This window comes from Acromyrmex echinatior, chromosome 3 (assembly GCF_024713525.1).
Source record: "Acromyrmex echinatior isolate Ae372 chromosome 3, ASM2471352v2, whole genome shotgun sequence".
Taxonomy (NCBI): Eukaryota; Metazoa; Arthropoda; class Insecta; order Hymenoptera; family Formicidae; genus Acromyrmex; species Acromyrmex echinatior.
Window position 1 is genome coordinate 23,422,047 of NC_141854.1, and position 23,809 is coordinate 23,445,855.

Genomic DNA, 23,809 nt, shown 5'->3' on the forward strand with positions numbered 1-23,809 from the left:
TAGATTAATTTTAATCTCGATTTAACTTACTTTTTATCTCTTTTTCTAAAAATTAGAGTTTTTTTTTATAAAAACAAGAATAAATTAAATCGAGTTTAAAGTTAGTTACATTAAAAAAAAATATTTTTAGGTACTCGCATTTAGGTAAATATATTAGGTATTGCCTTCCTGTCGTACATTTTACAGAACTTGTTATTATTAGAATTCAATGCGTATATCTTTGTTTTATTTTTATTTGTATTCGTTTTTATTACGGAAAAAAGGATTTTGCTAAAATATTTAAAAGTTAAACTATTATAGATACAGATCTGAAAACAATTTTATTGGACCATCAAAATAATTATAATACATAGAACGCCCGAATTGGTTTGTGCGTTTTTGGAGGATTATTCATCATACTTGAGATTTTTACATAATTACTTTGATAGTCCAACAAAATTATTTTCAGATCTGATTAAATTTTCAGATACTTCAGCAAAACCATTCTTTTTGTATATTGTTCTTTTACGATAGGAGTAGATTAATTCTAATCTCGAAGAAATGACGCATATCCGTGATGATTACATTTAGTTGAAATGCATTTAAAAAAATTTCTGGCTAAAAATAAATGACCAGCAAATTCTAAACATATTAGTCAGTAAAGTTCTCGTTATTTTGACTAGAATTTTATATACATAATATAATCTTTTGTCCAAAATTCCAGTTAATGCAACGCTTCTTTCAGAGACATTACGTAATCTTTTTTTTTTATTTTTTTGCTGCGCACATATTTTTATGTTAGCTTTTATCTTACAAGATATAATAAGTTTTTCTTTCCCTCTTATATCGGGCTTCTTCGTAAGACGACCTCCCACGCTTGTCGCATCGCTCTTGAAGCATACTATCTACGGCATGACAAGAGTGCAAGATGTCGGGTAATGTGTCGCGCCTGTTTGTCGCCTATCTATTGGCTCACCAATTCTCGAGACACTTTTATACAGATCAGCAGGGCGCCAGAGACCGAGACAAGGCTACTCAACATCGTCTCGATTGGCCGAAACACAAAATCCCGAGTACTCAAACGAGCCGGGAATTGAGAGTTTTACAGAAAAACTGAAAAGTAGAGAGGGCGGGGTGATGAGAGTCAACACACTGTGGTAAACAGCCGTTTCAGGCGAAAGAATCAAAACAATGCAGAATCACTGTCTATTCTGACTAGAATGGTCAAATTGCCTTCATCATTCGTAACGTCGTTTCATCTCTTTTTAAAAGAGATATAATATTCAGATATAATATTTGGAAATTTTTTGGAATCACAATAAGTATTATAGAAATAAGAATTTTATTTCTTCATACCTTTAGAGTATATTTAAATAATTAACTGTCAAATTATACGTCCGTATGCAAATTTTCAATGATTTTTATGAACCGTTTTGATAAAATTTGATCGTTTCAAGTAACGGGAGAGTGACTCTCATAATTTTAGAAGAGATTTTATTGTCCAGCGATTAATTGAATTAAAGAAATTTGATCCTGGTCTGTTTCTGAATATCTCGCAATAGGAAAAGAACCGATACAGCCGCTGGAAATCTTTCTTTTTATATTTAAAGTTTATTTTATTCAGTCGAAAAATTCCATAAAATAAGATTGTGTCATTAATTATTGTTATTACTATAGGCCTATCAAATTAATGACAGTATTATCAAATCATATTTTTATAAAAATAAAATAAATTGTATTTGATATAGCAATCTTATTTTCTAGAACCTAACAGGTGACTAATGTATGATCCCATTATCTTGGCTCTAGAATAATGGAAGTCAAAGCTTATTTTTTTTTTAAATTAAAAAAATAATTAGTATACTTGCTTTCAAATAAAATTGTCAATACATCAATTTTATAACTAGATGTTCACACTGGTATACAAAACTTAGACATTTTGTATATAACATTCTTTTTTTTAAGTTTTTGTTAACTTTTGTTTCCCCGCTTTTCTAAAATGGAGCTGATAACAGAAGATTTTACTTGTTCATGGAATTCCAGGAATTCCAAAGAGAATCCTTCTCAAAGAGAATCAGAATTAATGAGACTGTATTAAAACTTCTCTCAGAATCTAAAAACATTAATTAATTCAACAGAAAAGAATGCAATTAACGCAACGGAGCAATTTGAATTTGAAAAAGCTGAGAAAAATGATATCTAATTCATATACTTGTTTTAAGAACAGAATAGTTCTAAATTTATATAATTATATATTAATAAATCTATCATTATATTATACGTACATAATATATAATGATATATATTAGGTGTTGGAATTAATTCGTAGCGTTTTTTAATGAAAGAATGTTATTTATTTCACATGAGCATTAAAAAATACATTAATGAAAGTACTTCCCATCACTTGTAAAACGCTACGAATTAATTCCAACACCTAATATAATAGTTTTATATATATATATATATATATATATATATATATCTAAATTTATTTCTAATTAAATCAAAATTTTGATAGACAATGTTTAATAAACACGATATATTTTTTATTTCAATAAATAACATATTACAACGTACATTTAAAAAAATATCGTCTAAAACTTGATATTTTCAAAAATTTCAAATCGCTTTGAGAAAGTAAATGCTTTGCGCAGTAATTCATCAATTAATTAATAGATCTCAATTAATTAATGTAATACCCAATAAATCTACATTCTCATTTTTATTTAACCAATTTTCTTTTTAATTTCTTGCATAAATAATCTATTAATTTTACTTCAGCAATTTCCTTGCTTAATTTCTTGCTGTACAAATAATTTTATATCGCTTTCAGATTATATTTTAAAATAAATTTTATAATATATTTCTCAGGATTCTCTTAATTTTAACAGAATAAACGCGCAAAATTTATTTAAATTCATGAAAAACAGAGAAAGGAAAACTAATATACAAACTGAAGAAGACACTGACTTATTGTTATCACTGATACATTCGCTAGCAGTTAGTGGAGCATATAACGGTATCACCTGGTGTTTGAATTTGAATGGAATTTTTCCGGAACGTGTCGTATCGTGGTGCGAATACATAATTGGTAGCCTCGCATTCCCAGATTGATTTATGCGTCTTCTGAAGACTCCAATGTGTAGGTATAAACATACGCATCAATACATATCAATACGCAATTAAGTACATGAAAGTATTTCCCAAATTGCGATAACTTTTAATTAATTTTTAATTTAATTAATTTTTTTACTCTATCATATCAACTATTAAAAGTTAAGGTTAAAAAATCTGTTGATCATCTAGCAAACTAATTGGTTATGGAACGATATTGGAGATTGATCACGTGAATGATGTTTGTTACATAATACAAGTTTATAATGTTTATCGTCTCACTGAAGATGGCTAGAAGTTAGCCGAAACGTTTGAATAAATTTATCATTCTTAAATATTATTATTAATTAAGCGCAATAATTACTACGCCGATTCTTAATAGTCTATTATTAATGTTGTAGATATTGATTAAACTAAGATAGATTTTAATCATAATTTGTAATGTTTTTCTTTAATAGAATCTAAAATTCTAACGAAATCATCCTATTCAATTGTTTCTATTCGCAGGTGTAAAGATCGTTTTTGTACATTTAGTAATCGAATCTCTATAGACTTTATAAGTAATTTAAATTTTAAGAAATTTTTTTTCTTTGAAGGCTCGTTCAAAGAAAAATATTTACGTTGAGAAAATAATGCTAAAATAATATAAATCTAGCATATCTTCTTATATATGAATTTAATAATATAACGATTTAATTCAATTTACGTCAACGAACAAATTAAATGCCATAATTAATAGCGTAATAAACAATAATTCCTTCTTAATTAACGTCTCGGAGTCGTGTTAAGTCGAGTTCGAAGTTTGAACTCCTCGATTTAGAGTGTTTTGTTGAGTTGTCATATTTGACGCTATTTTTTTCTATCTCCTCGTTGGTTGTTATTTCCGGAATACAACATCTCTCGTCGCCATGACCGTTCCAGTATTTCGGGCAGTACGGTGGATCGGAATGATTGAAGCAGAAGGATCCTCTGACGTCGGACGGGGTATGCTGACCCATCGTTATGTACTCTCCCGCTCTAGCGGCAATTCTTGGACCCGATGGACACCTCCTGGAACAGGACTCCGCGATCAGATTTGCGTCGTCCACGCTTTGCGCCATGAAGCAGACTGCCCACACGTGGCTACACAGCTGATACATCTCCCGATCTTCGCAGAAAGGTTGCACCTTGCCGCCGTTTACGCAAAAATCTACGTGGCCGATACGACCGATCTCGCCGTAGTATCCGGCGTTGGTGTGTATTACTTCGACGAAATCAGCATCACCGGAATCCAAACGGTTCACCAGGCCTGGTCGGAGAAGAGGACGCGCCGGATCTAAGCCGATTATCCTATACAGTATACACAACAAGCTCTTAACAAGCTCTTTTGTCTGTCTAGCGAATTTTGTATGTCATCGCGAGTAGCATTAAATTTTCATATCATAATATCTAATCATATATCTCATGATAAAAATACCCAGAATAATGAAAATATCGAATCAACGTCGATTCGATCTCTCTCAGATTCGACTAATTATTTCACACTGAGTATTGTGTAATACTATAATATTTTGAGACGAAAAAATTTTAATACTAAAATGTCGAGACTATAATAATCGAGCGTGCAAATTTTAAGTGACCCGATTTGTTATTTTAAATATATAATTAATATTTTAAATATATAGAATTTAAAAGCTGTTATATAATTTCGACAATTTTAGTTGAGATTTTCGACATCTTATGTGTATATAAGAAAATTAAGCCCGTATTTAGAACGCACTTATAACAATGTTAGCGTGCATTTACACATTACATATATTAAAATATTTAAGAAATAAAAGCACGCATTCATCGATAAAATAAATTTCTATCCCGTTCTAAATACGAATCTTAATCTTCGCAAAGTTCTTTTGTACGTACGTGCGTGCGTGCGTGCGTGTGTATGTGTGTGTTTAAGGTTTTGTAATAATTTGGTAATAATTTCCCTTTTTCATTTGTAAATTAATATTTTTCATCCTCGCTGTGTGTTATCTTGTATTATAAATGGTGAAACTGTCAAATTATGTCAGAAAAGTGAAATTACTTAAATTATTTTGAATGACTTACGTACTTATTTGCAAAGTATTCACCTGTGTATTCGAAAGAAAAGATAATTTGCCATAATGCCACAAATGTGAGCGCCCAAGGAATGTCCAACACAGGTGGTTCTGGCAATCGGTAGGCCAAGATTTCTCAAGATCGTTAAAGTACCGGCGAGACATCTTGCTACTGGTCGCAAATTTGCTACCGCAGCTGGATAACACGGCCGAGCGCATAATGCACTCCAGTCGACCAGGAATATATTATAGTTGCCGTTCTTCAGGTAAGCGTCACGCAAAATTGTCATCGGCAATATATCGTCGCCACCTATGGATTGGGACGTAAAGATTTATGTCGAGACACTGTGTCAAATGAATGATGTTTAGAACTATTTAAGAATCTATATGTTATATCTAAAAATAAAATATAAAAGTATAAAAAATTTCATAGATTTTTCTATACTATTTCGTTTGAATATTTGTATTGTGTAAAATTTGAGTACATAATTCTCTCATTGATTTAATTAATCTTTTTGTTTGTTTTGCTACATTTGATGTAAATTTGATGAGAAAGTAACATTAAGAATTAAATAAAATTATATAATATATACACTAACAAAAAATAATAAATATTGGTGCAAAAGTTTATTTGAATTAAACTTATTTAAAAAGTATTGTTTTAAAACTGCAGCAAAATATGGTCAGTTTGGTGCTACAATTGGTTTCAAGAGCTAATATCAAATTTTTTTTTAACAAATATTAGCTGATATTAATTTTTTTATTGACTAATTTTTTTTAGCTAATTGTCAAAATATCCTTAAACGATATCACGTTTTCAGTGCAAACCGACCTTTAACCCTTAATATATGCAAAGATGGTAATCCCTTAATGTGTCGATCTTTAAATAAAATGTCTCTCCTTCGTTTTGCATTCTATTTTCATTAAAGTCATATTTTAACATATTCCAAAATTTTGAAAATTTTATTAATTTTTGAAAGAGATAATAAGTAAGAAATATAATTTTTTGTTTTAAAATCTTAATATATTTCAAAAATGTTTTTTTTTCTAAAAAAAATTTAAAAATTTCACAATTAATATTTGACTTCCATCAAATTAAGACTATCCGATCAATCAGAGGAATTATTTAGCTATATGATACCTCATTTTTATTACGTGTACTTATTTTTCAAAATGTAATAAAAGTGGAATGAAGTTTAATGCTAGAATTTATATAATAATTACAATAATTATTATAATTATATTAATATAATATAATATAATATTAGTATATAATATATATCACTATAATAATGATTAACAGACATTTTAACTTCTATCGAGCCATTTTTTAATCTTGAAAACGCTTGTAAACCTTAGTGAAATATCTATTATATTTTTATTTTATTTTTGAACAATACAAATTCAGTCTGCTCCTAATAATAAAGATAACTCTAAGTATGCATTCCGAATTGTTCTGCCGAGCGATTCGAATACTTTTCGGATAAACAAGATAATTTCACAAGAAAATTTCAAATGAAAACAACGATTTCAAAAAAATTACCTGCGTATCCGTGAATTAGGATCACATTGTTCTTGGTGGGCTCGTAATCTCGTCGCAGCCAGTCGGACTGCTCCAGGGGGTCCAGCAGCCGTCGTGGTCGGTCCGGTGTATACAGGTACACATGCACGTCCAGGTCCGGACAGACATCACGGTCATTTCCCCGCCTCCAGATGCAATCGTCCTTATTGTATTCGGCGGCGGCGCCGCTTTCGATCGCATCCCGTATCGGTCCTTCTCTCTTCGTTTCCCGCCATGCGATTACGTGGGTGCAGACCCGCGACGTCAGGAACGATGTTACCAGGACTATCAACACCACGGGCACTTGCATCTCGCCGGGATTATCTTTGCGATTGTCGATGCGTGCCTCACGCCCACGTTTCGGGAACTGAGCAATACCGTCGTTCTGCTATGACTTCGTCGTTGAATCGTCACCACCTGGAATACCGTTTGGTTTCTTGGTCTCCCTTCCTCGAGAATCTTACCTTCCCCACTTGTAATTCGTACTTATCGGATGATTAGGAACATTATAAAATAAAGGGTATCGGATCATCTCTTCTCGATCTTTTTAAATCAATATCCTCTATTATTAAAGAAAGATCAATCTTTTTGCTGGAGAACGCGCAAGAAAGTGTAAGAAGAGGTCTTCGAACTTTTGACCCTGATTTCGATGATTAGGAATCATCCTGTTGACCAATTTTCGTACACGTAGATAAGAACAATCGTTACGAAAATATATTAGAAAGATTTATAAATATTCATTTGCGTCTAACGGATATATTCACATCCAAAATATTAAATACATAAATCTATTTGTTTAAATATATAGTGTGTTTTACGTTTTTTAAGAAATTAAGAAGAGATTGACATTAAGATAATGAATTGATAAAGAAATGAATGAATTTTAAACAGAATCGAGAATCTTGTATATGTATAAATTCTTTTATATATTTATTTTATTATAAGGCGCTTATTAACATATAATATAATATGTATTTTACGCGTGCGCGTGTGTATGTGTACACACGTACTTTATATTACGAATATAATTTTGTATCTGCAACAAAAAATTATATGTTTATGTTATGATTTTCATTATCACGTCAATCGTTAAAGTGTACATAACAAAATATATACATATATACATATAAAAGAATCGTTTTTACATATTTTATATATATAAAATTTTTTATTCTGTTTAAAATCAATCGTAAAATTTTTTCTAATGAGCAAATGTTAGCTCATTAGAAAAAATTTTAAACGTATTAGGTGTTGGAATTAATTCGTAGCGTTTTACAAAGTATTTATAAGTTTTAAAAGTACTTTCATTAATGTATTTTTTAATGCTCATGTGAAATAAATAACATTCTTTCATTAAAAACGCTACGAATTAATTCCAACACCTAATATAAAATACATACAATATATTATATAAAATTATTACTTTTAAAACTTATAAATACTTTGTAAAACGCTACGAATTAATTCCAACACCTAATACATTTATTATAAAGGACATGCATAAATAATACATTTTATTATATCGTATCAATCGTATGATGTATTGTACATTGACTTCTGGATATCTTTTCTTTTTTTTTTTGTAAACAGAGAGAAAATGTTTGCATAAGATTATTTACATCTATGGAAAGTAGGTTAAAGAATCAGATCAAGCTTTATTAACTTGACCCTGAAATACTTCGTACGATCATTTGATGCAATACAATATATATATTGTACTGTAGGAAAACCTGTCCGAAAACAGAATATTCGTGATGCATTCGGATTTAACTTTTCAAAGTTTTAACACTGAGTGAAAGTCTCCGAAAAGTTAAATATGAATGTATCACGAATATTCTGTTTTCGGATATGTTTCTTTTCGCTCGAAAGCAGAACGTATATACGCCTTTATCTTTTGATTCTGAGTATGTCCTGCGAGGTCACGCGTATCCATATTTAAAGGGACGTGAAAAAATAAAATGTCGAGTGTGCATCACAAAATCGTCATAGAGAATCATATAGATCTCATTTACCAAATGTATCGAGACTTAGCGATTTTTCGAAAGTAGAAATTTTAAGCTTTGATACACATTTTTTAAATTTAAATTTTATTTTTGACGAAGTTATAACTATTTAAAATTTGAAGTTCGTAACGCTACGAACTTTTGTTCCAATTTAATAATGTAAAATAAATATGCGTGATATTGAATAGTTTCCACAAATCTGTCGGTCAAATGCATAAAATAAGCGTGTAACATAATAAATATCTATTGTACTTCAATCATTTGTCACAGTGACGCAATGAGAACGAAATGGAATAAGACAAATATGTACGTACATATATAATTTATTATATAAAATTCTAAATTATACAGTTCGTTCGTGACAACTGAAGCAAATTGATTGAGCAACATCGTATGGCGGAAGTGCCGAAGACGAGAGCCTCCGATGTTGATATCGACGAAAAGTATATTTCAACATATGTCACGTTCCCCCCGATACGGAGTTTTAATTCGATACATCAAGTGCACAACGGTAAGTGACAACGGTATTATTTCACGTCCGTTTGAGGCCTCATAGAAATAACTGCTTTGCATATATATGCATGTCTTTTTTAGAATTATCTATACTTAAACGCTTCACGATGTTTCCTTTTTAAGCATAAAAACTTATACAATTTTAGGTTCCATTGTTAAAATATAATTATCGACAACAAAGTTGAACTTCCACGTTAAAAAGTAATCTTGACAAATAATGATTTCTTAATCTTAGTAATAATTTTCAATCGGGGGAGATTGATTTCACACTGTTAAAAATAAAATGTTAATTTTAACTTAAAGACATATAGTGAACTTTTTGAGATATGCAACAAAAATGTTAAAATTAATTTTTGTACAAAAAAATGTTAAAAACATCGAACGTATAAAACTATGTTCTAATATTCACGACTAAGACAATCGATATTTCTGATTCCAATGACAGACCCATTCTGGAATGGACTACATACAAGTACATAAGTGCGTCATTGAAACCACTTTCAAAATTAGTACATATTACTTACAGAGAAAAAGAGAATATACTTTCTCATTCAACAACTGTACTATATCAAGATTTACGTTGTCATGTAATTCTATGAAAAGTGAAAGTTATTCATTAAGTAAAATCAAAAAGTTTAACTCGCATATTGCATTAAATCAAAGAATCCTTTTAATTTCTCTCTCTCTCTCTCTCTCTCTCTCTCTTACAGCAAAAATTATTTTATTATACTCACTCTACAAATTAATTGTAAGAGATAGAATATTTCTACGAAAAATATAAATATCTAAAAATTAAAAAAATCTAATATAAAAAATTTTCACGTAATAGTAAACAAAAATTCGCAGATGTATTCTGCGAGTGTCTTATTTATTTTTAAAACGAAACTGTCTAAACTATCAAAATTTCTTGAAATAAAAGCGAAAACAAAACAAATACCTACTAACAAATCATCAAGATTGCATAGAGAGATAGAAAAACTTTCTCTTTCTCAACTTTATTTTTATTTTCATTTAAAATAATATATTTCAAAAAAGAGAGACTTCAATATATCTGGAGTTTTACACCAAAATATTTAATAATGATTTAGCATTGATATATGATAGAAAATAGTATTATCAAGATTTTCTTTAAAACATTTTTAAATTTTTGCATTATATTTTATGTATTATAGATGTATTATAGATTCATTTATTTCATATGTGCTATATCTAATAAAATTATGTCATTATTATTAAAGGAAACATATGCAGTCACATAATATATCTTATGTATTATTAAAAAAAATATTATATGTCATTATCTATTTTTTTTATGCTCAGGAGTTATAAAGTAGGCGGTCGTGTTAGTACGGATGACAGATGTATGCCGAAAATTATTGCTGCAATTATTTGCGCAACGCAAAACGTAACGACCAGATCTGCTATTTGAGGTGAAAGTTTTGAAGCCTCATAGATGCTGTGTGATTTAGCATAAAGAGAAAGTCCCGCCAATCGAATTTGAATCTTGGACAAATTAGCAAAGAATCGTCAAAGTTGGGCGTGAAAAACGTGATGTTTGCATTAAGAAATTGCTTCTGAAGTAATATTTGCGCGTACATCCCTTTGCGATTAACAAAAACTTAATATGATGATCGCAATGTGAACACAATTTTCTATTATCGGTAAATGAAAAGTATCGTAATATGTGTACGAGATATTTGATACAGAATAAAATTCATGCAATAAACTATATTTTTTAATGAAATTGAAACAACTAATCTTGAAATGTAACTTATTCCAGTACTTCAGATTGAATTTGAATAATAATTTTGTTGATAAGAACAATATTACGGGAAAATAGAATTTATTAATTAATATAGATGCCCGTACACTACTTAACGATAATATACTAGAGAAGGATAACAGAACTATTATATTATATCAATTGCAAGTAAATGTGCTTTATTCGACAAATAGATCACAATAAAGGTTCTTGGAAAAACACAGCTCTAAAATATTGATAGATATGTTTAACTGAGTGCACGCGCGTACGTCAAGAATAATAGTAACTTATAAATATATTTGGCAATTTTACTGTCCAAGTATGAGGAAGTAGGAAACTATATAAAAATCAGTCAGTTTACAAAAGTCCGGCAGCTCGTAGTCACGTATAGGAATTAGAAAAACACAATACTTTTGTACAACAAAAACTTAATATATAATTGATTCAATTAATATTTATAATTTGATTCAATTAAAAACTTATATAATTTGATTCAGTTTGATTCTTTCCTGAATTTCTTAACTGATTGTCAAGGATTGAAAAGTTGAAAAAATGAGATATCGATATAAACGCGTGATGGATTAAACGAAAATTTACATATTTTTTAAATGATTTTTACTTCACAATGTTAGCTTCCACAGATGTAATAGGCACAATTGTACGGAGATCCATCAATTCTACATAGAATAGCTATATACAGGAAAAAATAAACATCCGCGAGTATAATGCATTCCAAATGGAATGCTAACATTAAATTTGTACACATTACATATTTATTTAACAGCTAGGTTCTGTAGCCTGGAGCCAACAGCGTTACTGATTTGTTCTTTATCTACATCCGTGAGCTTTCCGTTGTTTGCCGGAGACTGACCCAATCTAGCACACGCTTTTTTGTGCATGAACCAGTGCAATCTCTGACATTCTCTGTCGCAGTATTGCACCGCTTTGCATTTGCTACATTTTTTGGTAGCCTTGTCCTCACCACAGGTCACGCAAGTCTGGGCGCCATCAAAGAATCCTCGTTGCCCGTTAATTGCAGCCGAGATTACAGAAACGGCGGACGGTGGATCTGTGCTCGCCAATGTAGCGACCATTTGACGAAAAATTGTGCTTTCTCTGAATGGAAATTCTCTTACAGATTCCCTCAAAAATGCCTCCTGATATTCTGGTAAACTATCATTTTTGCTGCATTTCAGGAATCTTCGTATCAGAAGTTCTACAGTATCGGACTTCTTTTCTTCACTCTCCTCATTCCCCTTTTCGCCTTTCTCTGCCTTCATAGCTTCTTGACGCTTTTGACATTTTAACACTTCTGCAACAACGCAACTGAGATAATGGTACTTGAAGGCCATTACTTCATTTATTTCAGCACCTCGAGTCATTTCTTTATAACGCATGGATTCTAATACTTTTTGTATCTAAAAAAAGATGACAAAATGAATAAATATTGAATATTGAATACATTTGTTCCTTCCAATAAAACCAAGAAACATATATCTGATACATTTTTGGTATATGAAATGTATGTTTCTTGGTATTTTAATATGTATATTAAAATATATTTGACATATTGTAATGTATCAAATAAATAATAATTAATTGCATTCAATTATCAATTTGTTCTATATATTGTCTTACTTTTGCTGAATTTTCCAGAAGTGCAGGAAGTCTCTGCAAATTCATGCATACACGTACAGGATTCACATTAACGTGCATTATGAATTTATGGAAATAATCTGCTAGATGTGGTGGCAGCATAGGTTCAGTCTGCAAACCCTGTGGCTTAATGTAGTAATCTATATCAGCTTTTGGAATAAAGTTATTGATAGTCGCCACACAGTTGTGATTTCCCACAAACGCTGCCATTTGCGCAGCTGTTCTGCCTACGCTGTTCGTTGCTGTCAAGCGTGCTCCATGTGACATTAAGAGATGACATAGTTCAGCATTTCCACTTAAAGCAGCGAAATGAAGAGCAGTATATGCATGTTCGTGTTGACATGCATTTACATCAGCGCCCTAGAACAAATAGACAATCCTCATATAGTTAATTATGTCTTATGTCTGTTGCCAATGTAGATTAACTTTAATCTTACTCTTTAACTTATTCTTTATATTTATTTATTCTTAAAAAAAGATGATCTACATTGATGGCAACAGACATAAGACATAATTAATTTAATCTATATAATCTATATTGATAGAAATAGGCATTCAATAAACATGATTAAAATATTAATAATTTCAGAAATAGAGATGTAAATCCATTACGAGAAGATAGTCTGAACGTCATTTAGACAATATATTTAAATTTATGACAGACTAATCACGAGACGTAACTCTGTTGACACAAAATATTACTGATACAGTCAACATAACCTACTTGATCGAGGAGTAGCTGCACAATTTCCTTGTTTCCTTTATAACAGGCATGTTGGAGCGGGCTCATACCATTCTCATCGACAAAATCCATCTTGATCTTCCTCTGTGCCAACAATGTCTTGAGTTCGCACACCTCATTCTTGCTGATCCTCTCGAAAATCTCCTTCTGAAAGTCCGAGAGATCCTCCATAGCAGGCGCCATATTGTTGTGTGTCGCTCGTAGAACAACGCAAAGCAAAGGCAGAGAGCTTACTAGAATATTTTGTCGATCAATCCGGAAATATCCTCAAGAATGAAATTTTTTTTAAACGATCTTTTATCAAATTTAACGCAGCTCTATGATTTTAAAAACGTTATTGAAATAAATTTTAATAAAAATTATCATTTTAATAAGGAATAATATTCAAATAAACAATTCAAATCTCTTTAGGACTGTAGGATCGCTAATTGGCCACAGTATGCGACTGAAGTTACTTGCGCATGCGCAAAGAAATAAGGAATATTCGAAATGCTAAAATCATAGTCTAAAATGATAATAATAGTTATAAAATGAATTATATAATAATTCAATAATTTTGACAAATAATTTATATACATGTCAGAGAGAAACCTCTGAAAGATGACATGAGGATTTTTTTCCTGTAACCGCAAAATGACCTCGCACTGCACTACTGTCCTCTGAAGAAGTGAATGCAAACTACACAACAATATCCATTTTTTTCGGTGGTTTTGATAAAAATAAATTACTGAAATCGTTGAAATCTCTATTAATTTGATAGATTTATTTTAACGATTTCAGCGATTTATTTCCATCAAGAGCACTATAAAAAAGTTGGATATTGTTATGTAGTTTACATCCACTTCTTCAGAGGGCAGTATAGTGCGCGGCGGCATTTTGCGGTTACTGAAAAAAGACCCTCACATTCTCTCTCAGGTTTTCTCTATACATGTACATGTAATATATTTAAAATAAACTACAATTATTATTTAAAATTCGAAGCATCGATTTATTTTTTAATTACTGGCAATCAAAATTGAAAGGACATTTAAAATTAAGATGCCAATAAAAAGTAGAATTCTTCTTTTTGTCTAAATTTAAAGGCAGACTTGACAGTATTATTGTGTATAAAAATATTCATCTATAATTAAAATTTATGCATTTATTGATGTTATAAACGAAAATACCTGAATTAAACTAAATAATCATAGCTACATCATGAATTATCAAGCGGGACTGTGGTGTAGCATAAAAATACTTGAATCACAGTTTATCATTAGCTTTTCAATCTTTTGCTTGTTAGAAGAATTTTTAATTCTTTATTTTTCCTGGTATTACCTTTTCTTTCTTTTAATCCTTGAAGACAATAAGAAGAATTTATGTAAAATAATAAAACTCTATTTGTAAAATAATGACTTAAAAACCTTTAAATGTTTGTTTTAAAAAAGTGCTCTGTCTCAATTTCAAACTTTGTGTGAAATATAAAAAGACTTTTAGATTTTTGAAAATAGTCAATCTCAAATCAATTTACAGTCAACATTCAAAATCGATAAAAAACTATCTTATATAAAATAATCGATTAAATGTCGATTTTACAAATTGACTTTAAGTTGACTAAAAAAAGTCGACTGTTAACCGTCAAATTGTGACGCGTACTGAGTTTAAATTAGAAGATTTTTTTTTGCTTTTTAAATTAGAAGATTTAATGAAAGATTTAGAAAGAAGAAAATAAGATTCTATTACAAAATAAGATTCTATTACAATTGTTTGTTCTCTTTCCATGCCCTGCAAAAACAATCTGCCATTGTGATTCAACAAAAATATAAATAAAAAAACATTATCAACAGCGGTTTGTTAATTAACGAAAATTTTTAGTTACGAGATAATTTCAATTACGCTTAATACGCGGCATGACAAATCCCATGATTAGTCCATATAGCGGCTCTTTTAGCTTCTTCAGTCAGAATTGAGTAAACCTGATGTAGGCGGTTTAAAGTGTTCATTCGTCACACTTTTCGGCGGAAACGCGTTTATTATGACGGACGAAGAAACATCATGATAAGAAATACGAGTAAAACGGAGAATTGTTGTGAACTTGCACAAAAAAAAAAAGTTTAAAAAGAATTAACAAAAATTCAATTTTTTCAAGCTACGAATGATTTTAATAAATACGAATGATAAATAAATTTAATTTATAAATAAATTTTTTTACTTTTATCTAGGAAATTAATATAAATCCAGTTTTCGCTAGCTGCGAATAATCTTTAAAATATAAGCGTAATTTACAGTTTTACAAATTTTCTCTCGTTTTATTTAAAGAAGACCTTTTTTTTAAAGAATTATTTAAAAAATTATTATTCTTAAATTAAAGATATATTATAAAGACAATTTTTTCTATTTTTTTAACGTTTGATGTTTGCTATAATTTTATTTAATGTAAAAGCTTTTTGTGTTAAAATTTCTTTCTGGTTTTAAAAATAAAATGTTCGATAAATTTATTGTAGCAACATATCGTAGTAACATATTTTTAGATGTATATTGTTAGAAAATTTATATTAAATTTGACACATGTTATACATCCCTAACACTTCATTCTATATGTTAATTTAACACAAGACAAATATATTAGAAAATAACGCAAATATCAATTATTAAGATAGACGCAGAAAAAGTAATATTGACATAGTTCATAAACAAACTAACAGATTTTTTAACATATTTTTTTTAGTAAAATGAACATTTACGAAATATTAAACAAATAAATTAATACATATTTCATGTATTTATCTTACAATTTACATTTTAAAACACATTATGTTTATTTGTTCACTTACTCATAAATTGTGTTACTTTGAAGTTAAAAAATCTTGAATATCAATTTAACACAACCTACGTAAACAACATAATTACATTATGTTAAATTAACATTCAAATATGTTAAAAAATTCAATACAAAATATTAACAGAGACTTGAATGAATCATTTCCAATACGAATACAAAATATTTTTTTATTATAGTTTACCTATTTTTCGCAAGAAATCATGATGGTATAAATGACCTAAGCTGTTTCTTTAAACAAAATTTTATTCGACAAAATCATCCTTACATGCGTAACGCTACGTCGCTCTGCGGGTCAACGCTAATCGGGATCGTATTCCAAAACCGCGGCTGTAACAGTCTTCGACGGGATGCGACACGTAGCGGGAAACGGAGCGCACGAGTTCAAGATCAGTTTTGCACCGTTCGGTTTTCGAAACAATGCATGACTCTTTTTTCGGCAATCTACAGTCGAGTAGAGAAGTATTCTGCAAAGAAGACATACACATCACTAGGTGAGACCTCATCGAGACGCCGAGACTTCCTCCTTCTGATCACTTCTAATTCTCTTCACTTCTTCCATATATCGTTTCATTATTACTGACGAAAATCTTCATCTCTCCGTAAAGAAACATAGGTCTATAAACACAGTGACTAACTAATGTACTTCTTATTTTACTGAATAATGACCTAGAGATTCAGTCATGGCTGTTGTCTTTGTGAACGAACGGAGTCACTATTATCTCGACATCGTGTTGTCAATGCGGCAATATAATGACCTCGTTTCGTCCACATAATATAATCTCACTCTAATAAATCTTAAGGAAAAAAATATCTCACATTTATTACAAATAATAATAAAACTAAAATGAAAATAACAACAATGTTAATACAGCGGTTAATACAATGTCGATTGACAACCATCGGTGCACTAATTAAAGTAGCGCTAGAAAATACAGTGCGATGTAATGCCGTAATCCAAAGCGGTGCAAAACTTTCTTGTGTGCGGTTATAAGCCTCGGCGAATGCCCGGCCAATATGGCTCTTGGGCGGGCATGATCGCCCGGACTTGAGGGGGTGGTAGGGAAAAAATGGTTTATAGTCAACAGGATTATAACTGACGATTTTTTTTCTTCTTTCGCAAGCTTGCTAGTTTCTTCGTCTCGAAGATAAAGTCATTTAAATTGTTCAATCGGGTTAACAAGGCCCGAGCTGCTACCTATGGCTGCGGTGGCAACTCAGATGCGATGTGTATAAAATATATATATATTTTACTTTTAAATATGTATATACATACACATGTGAGTTTATAGATACGTACATCTCTGTATCTAAACAACGATCGCTAAATAAACTATATATGTATATATATGTGTATGTGTCGCGCGTGCGACGACGCAACCCTGCGTGCCAGGGATGATAGGTAAGAGATGAGGGATGGAAAACGCAGGTCGCGGCGATCGCCTCGCGATTCTAACGATTTTCTATCACGACGATTTCGAGATGCTTAATTTCTATGCCCGGCCATTTTTCATTGGCCACGGGGCTACAATGCGATACACGTAATTATTGTACCTATAAGTATGGTATATCGGAATTTTCTGTCAGATTCTGATGACTTCTTCGTCTCCCGACGAAACGAAGTCGTAGCGCAGCGGGGATACGCGATGTAAGTATCCTTGGATATTCGTAGGATACGCAAATTTGTGTTTTGTACCTGTTGAGATTCGTTGCTAGACAAAAAAAAGTTTTTTTATCATGAAGCGAATCGATAAATCATGCAAATTGATTTGATTGATGCACTAATTTGACAATAAACTTAAAACAAAAATTTTATAAACTAAAACAAATAATGAACTACATAATTTGCTACAATTAGTTTACTAAATCAAATTAATTTAGTAAATAGTAAACTGGGAAAAATTGCGAATGTATGATTAATCTTTCAGCTATAGATGAGCTGGACGCGAAGCTGTAGTGCACAGCTTGGCTGCAAAATTTGATTAAAAAGCAAAAATTTTTTCAATAAAACAAATACAAATCGAAATAAATTAGAATGTTTCTACTGAGTATCAAGGCATAGAAAAAAAATAACTGTAGTAGCGTTTGTCACACAAGATTTAGAAAAAACACATTATAATGACGTATAAAAGTAACCAAAGGATTAAAGTACATATATCCTGAAAAGAAAGGATATTATTAAAAAAATTTTCTAAATTAAAAACAAACAAACAAAATTCTGATCATATCAATAAGAATTTTGATTACCTCAATTAAAATTATAATAGATTCAACCAGAAAATTTTTGTCCATTTTCAAAAATTAACAATTTTTTAGAATTCCAATTAATGCAACCAGATTTTTTTTCCAATACACAATTAAAACAATCTCCTTTAATTATTTAAAATATTTAAATTAATTCAAATGTTAAAGCAATTTTCTAAAAAAATAGTCTTTCATAAAATTAATGCTTATCTCTGGATTTACACATCTATAAGAACATCCGTCAAATACCTACACTATATCAATCAATTCTACTGGCTCTAACTAATACTAGATAAATGAACGATCCTATCGCAATGATCGGCGTTGCATCGAAGAGGAAATCACGGGCTGTGCGATATTATGAGAATTCGGAAACGATTTATTGTCCCCGTTACCGCATGATAATGTATAAGTGGAAGTAGATAGACAAATAGAGTTACGAGCCGGCACACGTTAGTTAGAATTTGAATACTCGTTTAGTATTATGATTTTAAACTACTGGAGATTGCAACTGATTCATGTCGCTAATGCTCCATTATGATAATGTCCACACAACGCGTTTATCCGCGAATCGACCCGTATTCATGACACATATTTAATCCTTTGCGATCCTATATCGGGTTGGACTCAATCTAATACGTTGTGGATTTATTATATAATTATTTAAGTGTTATTATAATCGGAAATCCATATTTTTGAGATTTTTATAAATTCTTCTAAGTAATAAAGACCTTTAATTCATATTAGATTGATTAAAAATAAAATTGAAAATAAAATATTCTATTTTAGCGAGAAATGGTTCATGGATCACATAGGGTTAATTTTTTGTGGTTTCTATAAACAGAAGCTCTTATAAAAGAAAATCATTTGGCACGATAATCCTTCACATATTTTAAATACTGAACTAATAAATAATAATAAATAATAATAATAAATTAGCACCCATATAGTCGGAGGACAGACGCTTCTAAAATTTCTATTAATAACGGAAATTAAAAATTACATCAAATAATATTAATAACAGTTGAATCAAAATTAATCGAAATAAAAATAAAATATGTAACACTACAGTTTATCGAAATTATTTTAAACTGCAAAGAGAATTAAGCACGTATAAAGTAACCGTTATAGTTTAACTCTCATCAAATGTAATTTCTATGTCCGATATTTAAAACTAAAAATCACGTATCTATCATTATATATACAAAAAAAAAGATATGAAAATACTATAAACTGATGTTTATTACGCAATTCATAAATATATATACGTTCACAAGATAATAAAATCCATTTTCAATCCATTTTACAAAATCTATGATAAAATCCGTATTAAAATCTTGTAATATTCGACGAATAAACAAGTCGTGCGGAACTGTTTAACATGTAAAATAATATATTATTAAGATGAATTAAACTCGTGGTTCAATTTTCTAGAGAATTTTCATTAAAAAAATCGCGTATCATATATCCACGGATCTTTAATAGATACATATATAAGGAAATAATCGATGACTAGAAGATTGATGAACCCAGTGATCGAAAATTGTATCTATATAAAAAACGCATTATTTTGCTGACGTTTAACCATTTGCAAGCTACTATTGTCTATTGTATTTATGTTAACTATAATCTATTATATCATATTTTATGTCTATTACTCATGTAACATGTAGTCTTTTTCATAAAGCTTTGCAAAAAACTAAATTAAATTAAATTAAATTAAATCATTTCATGCTATAATGGTGTTCGACACAGGATTGAGCAGGCTATCGATGAAGCGTATATTCACACCGGTAATAAGACCTAATAAACTGCTTAACGTTTTACCGATGATTATAATTTGCGTATAGTCCACACAGCATTTATCATCCAGGCTTACGAAAGCCCAGATGACTGGTCAAACGGAAATATAATTTATCTAATCCATCTTCTAAGACACTGACGTCGATTAACCGTGATTAACTCAATTCCCTCTCACTTTTCTATTTTATAGACAACAACGTGATCCAGCAAGAGAATCGTCAATCACAATCAATTAATCGGAATTGTGTAATCATCTCCTACAAGATATCTTAACATTATAATCTCTGTTTTATAACATCTTTATATGAAGTAAACATTTTACGATTGCTCACACAACATAACTCGCATCGGATTGAAATAAACGATATTAAACAACAAAGTTCGGACGCGATATCGCGAAACGACTTGGGGAAATCTTTTACGCAAGAAGGAATTTTATTGAAGATAACGGTTCTCAGTTAGTTACCTCAAAGCGGGTCCATTAATTGGCACGCTCCAGGGAAATACCGAAGGTATTACGAAGGTCGAAACTACGCTAAATTAGACATTTTGCGCGTAAATTATTCTCCTAGGTTTAAAGCTGTCATCCAAAGTAGGTAAGATCTGGTAGGATCGTAGTAAACTCTTATTTATGACAATAGCTCATTTGATAAACATTGTCCGTTAGAAGAAGCGTGAACATCAAGTGCTTGTTCGCTATGGCGTTTCATCAATCTCATGCGATTCGTCGTGTGCTCCAATGACGCGCGTTATTTATATTTACAGGATAGGGATTATCGTTAAGAGGTCCGGTTAAACTCATCCGAGGGAAAGCACGACTGACGACGTTATGTTGATGTTATCACGATAGCACCCATTCTCTTCTCTAGATTTTTTATCATCTGTATTATTGTAACAGAAGGAACAAAGTCCGATGCGCGAACGTTGAGTCGCGAATTCTCGACCGCGATCCAAGGAAGAAAACCACGTCGTCAATCAAGCCGGTACCCTCAAGATTCAAATCGCGCTCGAGTGTCGTATATTGCTCCATTGATAAGAGACTAATCCTTTTGTTTGATCGGTGGATTGTTACTTGTTGTGGGACCTTGCTCGGCGATCGTGCTCTAGCAGAGGTATACTTGGAACCGGGCACCGTGCAAAATCACAACCGCACTGTCCTAGACTGGCTCGGGGGGCGGATCGTTCCCCTTGACACTCTCTCTGGATTGAATCATTACCTCCGTCTGTTCCTTGGTTAATTCGTGATCCTTGGTAATTTCAAAGTCTTGCTCGGCTAGGAAACTTCGACGAATCGCACCGTTCGCCACTGAGGACAGATCGTTTCTCTGATGCTGCGTGTCCCGCCAAGGTGTCGTTAAGATCTTCAACCTCTGCGTTGAAATTTGATGCGTATACCACGTTATTTTTTTCAGAAAGCCAAATATTACAAATGTAATTTAAAGATTTTAATAAAATTAATTTATCAATCAAGTATCATAATTAAGTATCTCTTCAATAAAATTATTTACTAAACTCAAGTATATAAATATGTCCTTTATATTCGTAAATTATATTCGTATCAAAGAAAGCAAAGTATCTTTTTTCTCGAATAATATTTTTTTAATAATAAATATACACATACAATTTTAATTTTGTATATTTAAAACAAATTTTTATTTAGATAAATTTAAATATAATAATCATATTATATAAAATTTAAATAAAATACTTACTTGAACAAAGGATCCGGATGTGCTGCTAATTTTGTAGATGGCCATACCTGGGATCATGATGATAGAAGAGCATGCGATCAACCAGCCTAATATATTTGCCCAAACTGGATAAGTGTAGTCCTCGTATGATAATGGTTCGTAGCCCATTAGACCGTAGACGATAATAAACTATAAACAAATAAAAAACAAACATACATGTAATAAATATGATGATACTTTTATTAGCACGATGTTAAATTAATTCAGTGTTTGTTCACCACGCAAGAAAATCCAAATTTGATTTTTCAAATTTAATTTGGACTGAGAAAATATTTTATTGTTAAAAACAAAATACAACAAATAAGTTTTAAAAATAAAGACAAGGAACATGATTGTTATGTACAGTAACTCCTTTCCATAAAGATTAAAAAATTAAATACAATAAAATAAAATAAAAACTGAAACACAATTAGAAGACAGTTAAGAACATGTTCCAAATAAATTTATTATAATTATAAATATTATTATAATTAAATTTATTATAATTATATAATTACTATAAATATTATTATTGCCTTCGTCACATAAAAAATAGAAAAAATATATTTTTAAATATGTTTAACAATAAAAATTGTTAGAAGTGTAAGTTTTTTTTTAAATGATACTTAATGAGCAATCTTATATTATTTTCGGATACGGCTATATTGTGACATACCATAAGGAAAAGTGGTGCTACAAATTTCCAGCATACTCGCCAGTAGATACCAGGTCTGAATCCGATCATGTCTTTGATATCAGCGCAAAATCGATCCGTTCCATAGATCCAACTGACTGCGATTGTTTCTGCCAGAACGGCGAACAGCATCGAGTACCCAGCCGCATATCGATCCAACAAATGGAAAAAGTAAAACCCACCCTATATTAAAAAGCAATAATCTTCTGTTTATAATGTGAGGTATACGAATTAAAAATTAAATATTGTTTTGCATAAATCTAACACGATTTATAACAATGCAAAAGTGTAAAATAGTCTTAATAATTCAAGACTTCAGGAAGTATCAAAAAATCATCTTAAAAATTAATACTTATTCAAAATTCTTTTAAGATATACACTTTTTACACTTGTTTTTATGTTATCTGAAAGTTTCTATTGGATTAGAAATAAATCGGATTAGTATTTAACGTATCCATAATTTTAGCAATTAGAATATCTACCTGTGAGCAAGAAGCGAGTCCAACCAGAAAATATAAAGTGAATAAGCACGCCACAAAGACCTCACGATTATTGCCGATTATTGGAAACTCGTCGCTGAGTGCCGTTATAATTGCTTCTGAACCTCCGAACTATAAAATCACATTAATTTCGATCTTAATTATTCATGAGCGAGAAGATCCATCCTTAATGGAAAGATATTTTCAACATGTTATATTTAATATCAAATGATAGCTTTATATGAAAAAAATAAAAAATAAAAAAATATCAATTAAAAATGTAAAAAAATATTATTATTGTTAAAGTAATTCATATACAAAAGAGAGAGAGATAAAAACGCACCGAGCTATCTAAACCGAGTGTGAGCAACATCATGAAGAAAATGAGGGCCCAGAATGTCGAGCCGGGCATCGTAGCGATAGCCGCCGGATAGACGATAAAAACCAGACCGGGTCCTTCCGTGGCGACATCCTGGATAGACTTGCCACTGGCACGTGCCATATAACCGAGCACCGAGAATATGACAAATCCGGCGACGAAAGATGTTGCACTGTTGATCAAACTTGTCAGCAGGGCGTCTCTGCGGAGAATAGAAGTGTCAGACGAGATCGTATATAGGTATGCACAAAAAAATC

The 23,809-nt window shown here is 30.8% G+C and overlaps 3 protein-coding genes across 3 annotated transcripts in view; all 3 read right to left on the reverse strand.

The window, feature by feature from the left end:
- Positions 1-2,503: 2,503 nt before the first annotated feature.
- Positions 2,504-7,133, reverse strand: LOC105143340 (phospholipase A1). The gene is made up of 3 exons (XM_011051617.2): positions 6,712-7,133; positions 5,202-5,478; positions 2,504-4,422 (listed from the first exon to the last, which is right to left on the reverse strand). The coding sequence occupies exons 1-3, from the start codon at positions 7,037-7,039 to the stop codon at positions 3,855-3,857; spliced, it is 1,173 nt and encodes a 390-aa protein (XP_011049919.1). The 5' UTR covers positions 7,040-7,133; the 3' UTR covers positions 2,504-3,854.
- A 4,036-nt stretch (positions 7,134-11,169) lies between these two features.
- Positions 11,170-13,640, reverse strand: LOC105143341 (ankyrin repeat and MYND domain-containing protein 2). Its single transcript, XM_011051618.2, has 3 exons — positions 13,388-13,640; positions 12,646-13,023; positions 11,170-12,425 (listed from the first exon to the last, which is right to left on the reverse strand). The coding sequence occupies exons 1-3, from the start codon at positions 13,586-13,588 to the stop codon at positions 11,781-11,783; spliced, it is 1,224 nt and encodes a 407-aa protein (XP_011049920.1). The 5' UTR covers positions 13,589-13,640; the 3' UTR covers positions 11,170-11,780.
- A 2,811-nt stretch (positions 13,641-16,451) lies between these two features.
- Positions 16,452-23,809, reverse strand: part of DAT (Sodium-dependent dopamine transporter) — a 31,056-nt gene continuing 23,698 nt past the window's right edge. The window contains exons 8-12 of the mRNA XM_011051622.2: positions 23,517-23,754; positions 23,177-23,305; positions 22,677-22,877; positions 21,983-22,150; positions 16,452-21,640 (exon numbers count right to left, since the gene is read on the reverse strand). Of these exons, the coding sequence (XP_011049924.1) occupies positions 21,428-21,640; positions 21,983-22,150; positions 22,677-22,877; positions 23,177-23,305; positions 23,517-23,754 (949 nt within the window). The 3' untranslated portion in view covers positions 16,452-21,427. The remainder of the gene's footprint in view (positions 21,641-21,982; positions 22,151-22,676; positions 22,878-23,176; positions 23,306-23,516; positions 23,755-23,809) is intronic.